General features: G+C 35.4%; 1 protein-coding gene across 1 annotated transcript in view; it reads left to right on the forward strand.

Moving 5' to 3' along the window:
* The window catches only part of LOC308683888 (ras-related protein Rab-3C-like), a 36,277-nt gene extending 24,220 nt beyond the window's left edge, over positions 1-12,057 (forward strand). Inside the window, exons 4-5 of the mRNA XM_081354733.1 lie at positions 2,692-2,816; positions 5,790-12,057. Coding sequence (XP_081210859.1) covers positions 2,692-2,816; positions 5,790-5,983 — 319 coding nt within the window. The 3' untranslated portion in view covers positions 5,984-12,057. The remainder of the gene's footprint in view (positions 1-2,691; positions 2,817-5,789) is intronic.
* Positions 12,058-12,596: the final 539 nt, after the last annotated feature.

Genomic DNA, 12,596 nt, shown 5'->3' on the forward strand with positions numbered 1-12,596 from the left:
ACAATTCTGGATAAATGGAGAATCACAATTTGTTAGTTTCAAACAGAGATCATGATTCTCACACAATTCTGAACAGACAACTAAACAAAGATGTAATTTACCAGAGGTTCTGAGAAAATGTCAATTGCTGGAGTCTGTTTAAAAAGTTTAATTAATCTGAATGAATTATTTAAATAAAAAAATGAGTGAATGATTCAATGGGTCCTATTTTAACGATCTGAAACACAAGTATCAAACGCGAAACGTAAGTAACTTTGTGGGCGGATCTCTGTGGGCTATTATAGAGGCGGGATAAATGACCCAAATCTAAAATGTGTTGGTCTGAAGTCGCTTCATTATTCATAGGTGTGGTTTGGGCGTAACGTGAAATAAACCAATCAGAGCGACATCTCACTTTCCCTTTAAGAGCAGGCGTGCTTGTTCCATGGCGGATTGCTATTATAACGGCGGATTTGCCAGGAGCGGTTCACAGTCGAGGAGACCGACGTTCTCGTCAGGGCCATAAAACACAGAGAAGTGACATTGGGGATGGAGAAACACACCCAAATTAGCTTCAGTTAAACAGGCGTATGATAATTTGGGTAAATGTGTATGCTAGATTTATGCCTATTTTTTCACATCTTCATGGACACAACAATGATTTCCCTCGTGTGGAATATTTTTCCTTGTAATAATGTATGGTTTTCTAAAAATGAGTGTGTAGATGAGAGAAGCAAAGTGTATGCGCGTTGTGCACACGCTACATTGATTATGGCCAAGCATGCGCCCTCAAAATAGCATCTGAATAACATGCGCAACGCGCCACTGACTTTAGACGAGGTTTCTCCTGGTCTGTGGAGGAATTTTTTTCTGAAACTGCAAAATAGCACCAGGGAACGTTTGCGACGGAACACGCCTCCTCTTTTCACTGAACCGCCCCCGCGAGCGCAAGTTCATTTCCTAATTTACCGACGTGCGTCTGTGGAGGGAAAAGTCCGCTGTGCGTCGGGTGCAAAATAGGAATGATACATGCGTCGGTGTACAAAGTCAATTGCGCTGGGTGCAAGATAGGGCCCATTTAGTCTTCGTTTCATTACTTGATGATTCAGTGTTTTTGAACAAATCTTTTGAATAAATGATTCAATGACGAATTAATTTTTTAACAGTCACTTGTCGCCACCTACTGGTGTAACGATGAAATTGGTACAATCCTTATTTTAAGCGTCAAGTAACTTTCAAAATGTGATTTGCTCTATTTAGATGCTTCTGTTATAAACTTTTATCCCAGTGATCATTTGAATTATTGTAAGACAGAAATAATGATACTGTGTGATTGAAAAGACTGTTTGCTATACATATGCACTATAGCAGTACAGTATGATTTAGTTTGTTTACAGTAATTTTTCCAATACCGTAAAAAGCAAGCTTTTTCACAGTACACTGACTAAAATTGCCAGTGAAGTACTGTAGATTTGACAAGAAATGATGCATGTGTAAGTCCTACTGTGAAAGTAAATGCAGTTATTAACCTGGAATATACTGTATAACTTTTAACAGTGTATGTTTGCAGACGGAGCCCTGCATATACAGTAGGGCTGAACAATATTCTGTTTTAACATCGACATCGCGATGTGCGAATGAGCGATAGTCACATCGCCGGAACATGCGATGTGAAGGGTAGTAGCACCCACAGTGTATTAGAAACGGTAGTACACAGTAAACACGAGTCAAAATCAGTCAAAATCAGCTATTTGGGACTATTTCGTCTACAAAAAGGAGGATGTTTACCAAAAAGAGGTACTTTGCTGGAGTGTTATAAAGTTGTGGATGTTTTTTTTTTTTTTTTAAGTCTTTTATTTTTCGTGTTCGCATTTATGAGGAAAAAACAATGTTAGCCTACGTGACAGTTCTCAATCACGGACGCGACCGTTATGAAAGCGGCACTAAAAGACTGCTTTAAAACTTTCACAGAGACCTCAAACAGAAAGCACAAAGCCTTTTGTTAAAGGGAATTTCGTTTTGTATTAATTGTATCTTAATTTTAATCAGTGTTTCATTATCCAATTTCCTGGAACTACAATATTGCAGGAGCAGCACGCGCTATAGTGCTTTCACATATAGCCTACTGCGTTTGCAGTTTGTAGGTTAACTGATCCGCGGCTGTACCAGAAACACATACTCACTATTTTTTTATTTCAAAATCAAATCCAGAAGTTATCAGCAATTTTTATTTTAACTCTACATGAACGCGTCACCGCATCAGCACCGAAAACATAGAGAGAGAGAGAGAGAGAGAGAGAGAGAGAGAGAGAGAGAGAGAGAGAGAGAGAGAGAGAGAGAGAGAGAGAGAGAGAGAGAGAGAGAGAGAGAGATTTTTTGGAATTCTAATTTTGGAATAAAATATTAAGTGGCCTTTCTGTCACTTGTAATGAAGCTTGCTTATTAGTGAAATTATTAATATCATGGAATGGTAATTATTGACTTTAGCCTGGATTGATGGCTCGCAATATCGCAATATATATCGTTGGGAAAAAAATATCGCAATGTAATTTTTTTTCCAATATCGTGCAGCCCTAATATACAGTACAGAAATGCATCATCACGCAGTGTTGAAATAATCCATGCGCGATGCAGAAATGTTGTTTATACTGTATGTGGAGCATAATTGCATTGTGAGAGTGAATCGTAACATCCTTGGTTGTTCTTATCTAGGTCGACCCAGATAAAGACGTACTCCTGGGACAACGCGCAGGTCATCCTGGCGGGAAATAAGTGTGACATGGATGAGGAGCGAGTGGTGTCTGTGGAGAACGGCAGGATGCTGGCAGAGCAGTTGGGTGAGTTCACTCTTCCTAACCTCATCCCAAAACTATAAAAGTTTGATTCCTCCTGGGAAACTTCTGGACCGGTGGAGCCAGTCAGGTGGGTCAGCATAACTTACTTCTTAAAGGGTTAGTTCACCCAAAAATGAAAAGTCTGTCAGTAATTACTCTCCCTCATGTTGTTCCAACCCCGTAAGACTTTCATTCATCTTCAGAACACAAATTAAGGTATTTTTGATGAAATCTGAGAGCTGTCTCACTCCGCCATAGGCTTCTATGTTATTGAAACTTGCCGGCCCAGAAAGTTAGTAAAGACATCGTTAAAATAGTCCAAGTGACTACAGTGGCTCAACCTTAAGTATATCAAGCGACGAAAATACTTTTTGTGTGAAAAACAAACAAAAATAACGACTTTATTCAACTCTTTATTTTCTTCTTCTGGGTTGTACGTCAGAACGGAGCCTCACTATTGGCCAGCATCACACACATGACCAGCGTCGGCCAATAGTGAGCCTCCGTTCTGACGTACAACCCAGAAGCGTTACACTACATGAACTCACTCAGAGAAACACACAGAAGAACATGAATAGGTGAATAAAGTAGTTATTTTTTGGGGGGGTTTGCACACATAAAGTATTCTCGTCACTTGATAAACTTAGCGTTGAGCCACTGTAGTCACTTGGACTATTTTAACGATGTCTTTACTAACTTTTCTGGGATTCAATTACCTAGCAAGCTTATGAAGGAGTGAGACAGCTCTCAGATTTGATCAAAAATATCTTAATTTGTGTTCTGAAGATGAACGAAAGTCTTACGGGGTTGGAGCAACATGAGGGAGAGCATGTTGTGCTGCTTACCAGCTTGACAATAAATCTGCACCAAAATATTGATTTTGATCGGATACAACCTTTGACGTCAGCAACAAAGGATAAGAAGTGTGTTCTCCGTTTTTTAAAAGTTGAAAGTCTATTTATTGTGCTTTTCTAAACTATGCACCATTATGTTGTTTGATTGCATTTCAACTTTTCACATTTAGACTTTTATTTTCCTTTGCTATTTGTAACCTTTGCTATCAACCCATTGGTTAAGAACTACTACAAAATGTACCAGACTGGAAATGAATCTCACCATGCATAACATGCCCCATTTTTGCTCCTATATAAGCACTGTAATATAATATATACCTTAGATGGCTCACGTATTAGCATATGTTCACGGTGCATAAATTAGAGCATATGGAGGGAATTGCAGCTTTTGAACTCAGGCGATAATTAAACGCATATAATTGGATGACACCAGAATGTGCAAACATCTCAGAGTAACGCTGAGCGGTGAAGATAGACACTCTTACTGCATGTGTGTTGTGAGAGAGGACATTCCCTCTCCGCTTACACACTGTCAAAGCAATTACATCTCAGGATTGTCACGATTTGTAAAAGAGCTCATTCTGCCTACATAGGCAACTTACCATACAGAACCTCTTTGAGTCGCAGAAATAAGACACTACATAGTCAGCAACTTCGTGCAAAAATAGAGTTGCACACGAGATTCGACATACAATTGAACAGAGTTTGATGGTTACATGCTAATAACAATGCAATGCTCTAAAAAATATTTAGTTTAAACATAATATAATTAAATATAGTTAATTATTATTATGATTAATAAATATATTTAATTAAATTTTTTTTATATATTTATAAAATACATTTATATTTATAAAAAATATGTATTAATATATTGAATTATAAAAAATAATTTATTATATTATTAATAAGCAATATTGTACTATTTACTATTAAAGATAATGAACTATTATCATGAATTACGATGAATAAATATATTTAATTACTAATTAAATTATTAATATATTTATAAAATACATGGCTATTTATTAAATATATTTATTAATATAATAGATTACAAAAACGATGTAATATATTATTAATAAGCAATATTATACTATTTACTATTAAATATAATTAACTATTATCAGGAATTATGATTAATAAATATAATTAATTACTAATTAATTTTTTTATATATTTATAAAATACATTGCTATTTATTAAATATATTTATTCATATAATAGATTACAAAAAAACGATGTAATATATTATTAATAGGCAATATTGTACTATTTACTATTAAATATTATTAACTATTATCATGAATTATGATTAATAAATATATTTAATTACAATTTTTTTATATATTTATAAAATACATTTATATTTATAAAAAATATGTATTAATATATTGAATTATAAAAAATAATTTATTATATTATTAATAAGCAATATTGTACTATTTACTATTAAATATAATGAACTATTATCATGAATTACGATGAATAAATATATTTAATTACTAATTAAATTATTAATATATTTATAAAATACATTGCTATTTATTAAATATATTTATTAATATAACAAATTACAAAAAACTATGAAATATATTATTAATAAGAAATATTGTACTATTTACTATTAAATATAATGAACTATTATCATGAATTATGATTAATTAATATATTTAATTACTATTTTTTTATATATTTATAAAATACATTGCTATTTATTAAATATATTTATTAATATAATAAATTACAAAACATGATGTAATATATTATTAATAAGCAATATTGTACTATTTACTATTAAATATAATTAACTATTATCATGAATTATGATTAATAAATATATTTAATCACTAATTATTTGTTTTATATATTTATAAAATACATTTATATTTATAAAAAATATGTATTAATATATTGAATTATAAAAAATAATTTATTATATTATTAATAAGCAATATTGTACTATTTACTATTAAATATAATGAACTATTATCATGAATTATGATTAATAAATATATTTAATTACTAATTAAATTATTAATATATTTATAAAATACATTTCTATTAATTAAATATATTTATTAATATTTCACTGTGGTTTGGTGTCATTTCTGTCCGCCAGGTTTTGAGTTTTTCGAGACGAGCGCCAAGGACAACATCAACGTGAAGCAGACCTTTGAGCGTCTGGTGGACATAATCTGCGACAAGATGTCAGAGAGTACAGAGACTGACCCCGCCGTTACCTCAGGAGCCCAGGGAACGGCCCGGCTAACGGATAACCCTCCTCCGCTACAGCAGCCTAACTGTGCCTGTTAGTGCTCAGTGTACATGGTAGCAGAAGTGTGTGTGTGTGTGTGTGTGTGTGTGTGTGTGTATGTGTGTGTGTGAGACACCTTAAGATGGATGCATATATCCTTTAATGTCACAGAATGCAGGTGCTGGGACAGCCAGCTGAATCTGATTGGTGCATGTCAGGAGTCATGTGACCCTTTACAACTACACCCAATGGGAACAGAGCTGTCTCAAACAATGGCAAACCGCTTTTCAGTGTTTTAGAAAGGAGGATAGATTAAAAAAAAAATATGAATATGATTTCTTTGGTCATCGGTTTTTCAGTATACGTGGCTTGTGGGGTAACAGTGTAAGTTCTTGTCACAGTCTGTTGCGCCACAAGAGGGCGTTCTTTTTAAAATGACACGATGCAGTCTGTCTGATGCATGTGAACGCTGTGTATGAACGCTTGTGTATGTTCCAGCACCTTTGCACTAGAGTCACGTCTATCTTTAAGGTGCCTAGTTCATTCATACACACTGCTTTCTTAACTGTCAATCAAAGTCTTAACATCCTTCACAGCTCTGTTAGTCAAGACCTCGTCCACAAGCATGAATCGGCTGTTGAGGACTTTCTGCTAAGCTCCGCCCCTCTTTTTAGCGCGAACGGAATAAACTGGAGATTTCTGTGAATCGAACAGTGTGAATTTTCTATTTATAATTGTCTAAATATCTGACAAAAAATAAAGACATTGTAATTAGGGATGCACCGATATGAACATTTTGTATGATATCGATAACCGATATTGGCCGATAAATCTAAATCCAAATTGTTATATAATTTTTTTAAAGCCTGATTACAAAAACAAAAGTCTCACCATTTAAAAGCCATTCTCATTACAACTGACGGACTAGGGTTGCGCTGTATATCGGTACTGGGAAAATACTGTTATATATTTGATTTCAAACGGTACGATATCATGATTTTGCTCATTTCAGTAGTTGATATGCCGTTTGCAGTTCTGAAGTTCACCGCTAGGTGGCAGTGTGCTACCCAAACTCATGCGAAACCAGCAAATATGACAACATAGAGGAACAAAATAGATAAAGCAGTCGAATCTCACTCAACACTCTCAAAATGAATTAATAAAGAGGACAGTAGAAGTGAAATTTAGAATTGCTTTGCTGATGAAGAACCATCAAACCTTGCCAAGCATCACTTGCCGACATTACGAGATCGACAGGTGAGTGCATCACTCAAACGATCTAATTTAGACATTTCTTTTCTTTTAACACTAATCTACGCACATAAGATCATATAGTTTAAATAACACAAAAGCTCAGGCGTGCATTTGACACATTAGAACCAATAATTTTTTGATAATATTTGCGCTTAAGTTTAGGGAGGTAGTATTAAAAAAGTAATCAAATGTAAAATAACACTGGATAGTCTTCACTAGCCGCGTTTCCATTACCCTTCAAATTGCACAAATTGAAATTGCGATTGAAAATACGCCCAATGAAAACACGTCAATTTCGCAAAAACTCCCATTTATCGCAAAAAAGTTTTTACGCTCGCATGAGGAGGTTTTTCAGGCAATTCGAAAAACAAATATTTCGCAAAACTGCAATGGTTTTTGCGCATTTACAGCTCACCTGACGTAGATGACGCGGTGTGTTTGGACAGAATACGAGACAGAGTTCTTTATTAAATTCATAAAAGACAAAATAATGACAGGAATACTGGATTCTAAACCTCAAATAAATGCCACAATCTAGACGTCGAAGCAGAAATGAGAGAGAAACACCCAGAAACACCTCATATGTGCCGCTCACAGTATAAGGGTCTTTCCTTACCATTAATGCTTGGATAACACGCCTACGTTTCCTTCCATTAATAATAATAATGTCTAGTGCGGTACGTGGCTGTGATATATATAAACTTACCAATGTCCGTCGCCATGATTTTTGGAACGATTTATCGCGAGAGGAAAAAATTATGTTTTAGTCGCATAACATCGGTTAATGGAAACGCCGTCATTTTACAATCGTTTTTTAACGATATTTAGAAAAAAATCGCAATAGTTTTGCGCAAATCTTTAATGGAAACGCGCCTACTTTCGCAAAAACTCCCGTTTATCGCAAAAAAGTTTTTCCGCTCGCATGAAGAGGTTTTTCAGGCAACTCGAAAAAGGAATCTTTCGCAAACCTGCAATGGAAACAGTTTTTGCGCATTTACAGTCACCTGACATATATTTAGATATTTATATATTCATATAAGACAAAATAATGACAATAGATTCTGAACCTCAAAGAAATGCCACAACCAAGACCTCGAAGCAGATATGAGGGAGAAACACCCAGAAACACCTCATATGTGCCGCTCACAGTATAATAAGGGTCGTTCCTTACCATTAAAACCTTACCAATGTGTTTTCTTTCTCAACTATTTCCTTTAACGTAAGACATGACGCGAGCTCTTTACATGCGTTGTTAGTATGAACAAAGAAAACAGTCTCTCAAAGAGGTCAGAACTAATGAATGATCTAACATCGCTTGCAATGTTCAGATCCGCAAGGTTTAAAACAACGACTTCCGTCGGCTGTCGTGAAAGTGTTGTATCGCAGAGCGCTTATAGTGCAGGCGCGACGTCTTTTACATCCAGAAGATTAAGAGGAGAGACACAGTTTCACTGAAATTACTTTTCAAATGACAGAACTGATGTGATAATCTGTGTCGATTCGTTTTGCTAATAAACATTTGCGGTAATTTCACGCTTTATAAGTGCGAACCCTGCAAGAATGAGTAAAATTATGCACAATACCTGCGCCAAAATTCACACACTGTATTTTCCAAGTGATTTCAATCATATTTCAAGCAATTCAAAACCGTCATGTTGATGTGAAGAGTCTCAGCTGAAGGAAATAATACATTATTTATCGGTCGAATTTAAGATATCGGCCGATAACGATAACATTACAAATTAACATATATTAACATATATTGTCTGATACCGATATGGTGGCTGATATATTGTGCATCCCTAATTGTAATTATTAACATCATGATTTTTTTGTAGAGCTGCTTTGAAGCGCTATACAAATAAATGTGAAGAGTTGACACCAAATTTACACATTTTAAATGCTCAAAAATGTAAATATAATTACATCACCACACAGGACTTCCTTGCTTAGATGGGATTGGTCAGAATCCTTTTTAAAGGCGGGGCTTAGCAGATGGTCAGGCGCTGCATTACACACACACACACACACACAGACACACACACACTCGACTCCTTGTTTTTGTAGATCAGGAATTCATGCCATATTAATCAAGTTGAAATTGGAATTTCCCATCTAGCAGCGGCTGTGATATCAGCTGTGTGTGTGTGTGTGTGTGTGTACGCTATAGATTATTAAAGAATATTAAAGTCACCTCTATGATGATATATCTAGTGTACATAGGTTTGTATATACCTCAGTCAGATCAATATAATGTTGTGGATTCAAGTAGCTTTTCACTACAGGGAGAAAGATGTGCATTAAATGTTTCTACGCATTTAACTGGATCATTGTAAATTAATTCACTCTGACTTGATGAAATGAGATATTTATTTATCTATTTATTCAGAGACTTTACAGTGAGAAACAGAAAAGCAACTGTGCTTCATGAGCTGCGTGTGTCTGAGAACGAAACGTTCTTCTAGATGAAGTGGAGTTTGTGTTTGCCCCCCCGAGCCCTTTTTTCAACATCTCTCTTTTGTGTTTTATCGCTGTCGTCGGGTGTTTTTCTCTGCTGGCTATAGAGCGACGTGATTGGCTGTTATCTCGTTTTCTGCTCGTGGATTCACTGATGTTAGACGTTATAAGGAATCTGAGCTCGTCTTGTGAAATGATGCAGTGATAGCCAAGGAAATGTGCAGCTATTTTCAGAAGTGCATCAATATTTCATCCGACGAACCTTACATGACTTTGGCCGTGGACGCTTATTTTTAAAATTTCAGAAATATGACAAGCCTGCCGTGTTTCTGAGGAAGAGCGGATCAAGGGTGAACGTCTCGAAATCTGACAATACCCAGATCAATATTTCATCTCAAAATTAAATGTATTCTTTGCATAAAGAAACATTGTCACATTTTTTACAGTACTATCAGTCTATCCATCCATCCATTTCTATCTATCTATCCATTTCTGTCTATCTATCTATCTATCTATCTATCTATCTATCTATCTATCTATCTATCTATCTATCTATCTATCTATCTATCTATCTATCTATCTATCTATCCATCCATCCATCCATCCATCCATCCATCCATCCATCCACCCATCCACCCATCCATCCATCCATCCATCCATCCATCCATCCATCCATCCATCTATCTCTATCTATCTATCTGTCGTCCATTTCTGTCTATCTATCATCCATCCATCCATCCATTTCTATCTATCTATCTATCTATCTATCTATCTATCTATCTATCTATCTATCTATCTATCTATCTATCCATCCATCCATCCATCCATCCATCCATCCATCCATCCATCCATCCATCCATCCATCCATCCATCCATCCATCCATCCATCCATCCATCCATCCATCCATCCATCCATCCATCCAAAAAATATATATTTTTCCTAAAAATAGGCGTCATTCTCTTTATATAAAATATAATTCTAATCACTCACTCCATTTTATTTCATTTTGAGCTGAAATATGACCTGGACGTGTTCCTGAGGGGTTTCATGCGATTCATCTTCTAGACGGTTTTATTCGTTTCTCATCCCTAGAGATTGTCCAACTTCCATTGTGATGTATAATAATAATAATAATCTAGGTAGAATTAAGGTAAAACTGAAAACACATAGCCCTTAAATGATAAAACTACATGGTGTGGTCTGTTTATATATGTGTGGTGTTGTGAGTGTAGTACATATAAAACATTAGGCCGACCATATCCGGCGTTATTAAAAATATACCATGGTCACAGATGTGCCGAATATGCCGGTACGTATATTACTAATAGTTCATTGATGTGTCCTCAGAATATAGAAAATCAGTACTTCGTCTCCCCACCACAAGCCACGTTTAGCATCGTCCCTGCATGAAACTGTACAACATCTCTATTTAGATACATGTATCTCTATAATCTTATTTATTTGTTCATTTATGCGTCCCTCAGTATGTGGGGCGCAGTGGGCCAGCAAGTGCAATATTTCAAATCCCTATCTCTTGTATATAGTTGAATGACTGTGTGTGTGAGTGTGTGAGTGTGTGTGTGGAGCGTCTCGATGTGCCATGCTGATTTTGCACACTATCTTATCCCACGTGCGGATGATCGCTCTGCCTCACCTTCTGTGTTAAACTATCTTTGTGCTGACATTAACACAAAAATACTGTGGAGTTACATATAGGTGTGTGAGTGTGTGTGTGTGTGTGTTCGTGTATATACTAGTATGGAGAAAAGTAAACGTGTATCTTGTTGCAAGTCATCTCTGTGGTTTTTCTTTGTGTTTGTGTGTGAATCTCATTCAGTTAGAGCATGCATAGGGCTATATATCTGGAAACACTCTTCTGCAAAAGAGTATTCAGTAGTTTTATAATCGCTGCGTTTCAGGTGTACAGCATGCATAACAACTGCTTTTTAAATACAAGCTCAAAAAATAGGAGTGAAAAACATCTAAACAGGCTATAAAAACAGTACTTGTACTATAGTTCAGTTCAGTTTCAGATGTTAACGATACCTGTTCTTCTACCATGTCCAAAAAAACACACACACAAAAAAAACATGGGTACTTAATCTTTAGAAAAGCAAACCTCTTTGTTTGCATTTAAATCATTTATTGTCATATTAACACTACATATTTGCATTCACCTCCTAGAGTAACTCATGCAGGAACATAATAATGTTCATTATAATTTTCTTTGGCGGTAAGCTACATGTGTAAATACTAATATAAAGATTTTATATTAGTACTGTTCTGTCCCCAAAATACATTTTTGTTTTTAAAGCTGGTTTGTGTGAAAAAACAACAACTGTTGGACCTAACTTGTGATATATCCGCAGTGATTTCTTATATTTTAGATGACTGAATCACTCTAGAGCTGGTTATTCTGTGTGTGTGGGTGTGTATGACAAACGTGTGTCATCATTACTGTTGAAAATATCAATAAATATTCCTATTGTGTTGATACTCCGGTGCTCTTTTGTTGTATTAGTATAACTTTTGATCGTTTCTTTGGGCAACACTATTATATTGTTATATAGAGGACTATTAATTGTTTCCTAAGAGGCTCTAATATGGGCAAACACATGATTGGCTCACCTGGATCATCGCTGACTTGTATCACGCATATGATTGGCTCTCTGGATCATCGCTGACTTGTATCACGCATATGATTGGCTCATCTGGATCATCGCTGAGAAAAGTAACAGGTACCATGTGACATGTGGCAGCTGCGCTTGAGCAGTGATCTGGACAATGATTTAAATTACGTTGTAAATATATATTTGATCCTTTATTTGATCCTATATTGCTCTTCAACTTAAACGTACGTTTGTGTAGGTATTCTTGCACAAAATACTTCACTACTGTCAAGTTTGACGATTTTAACGAAGACGTGCGTTTTTATAGAGTACTGTACTGTACAATTATCA

Source organism: Scardinius erythrophthalmus (assembly GCF_964197995.2).
Source record: "Scardinius erythrophthalmus genome assembly, chromosome: 23".
Classification (NCBI taxonomy): Eukaryota; Metazoa; Chordata; class Actinopteri; order Cypriniformes; family Leuciscidae; genus Scardinius; species Scardinius erythrophthalmus.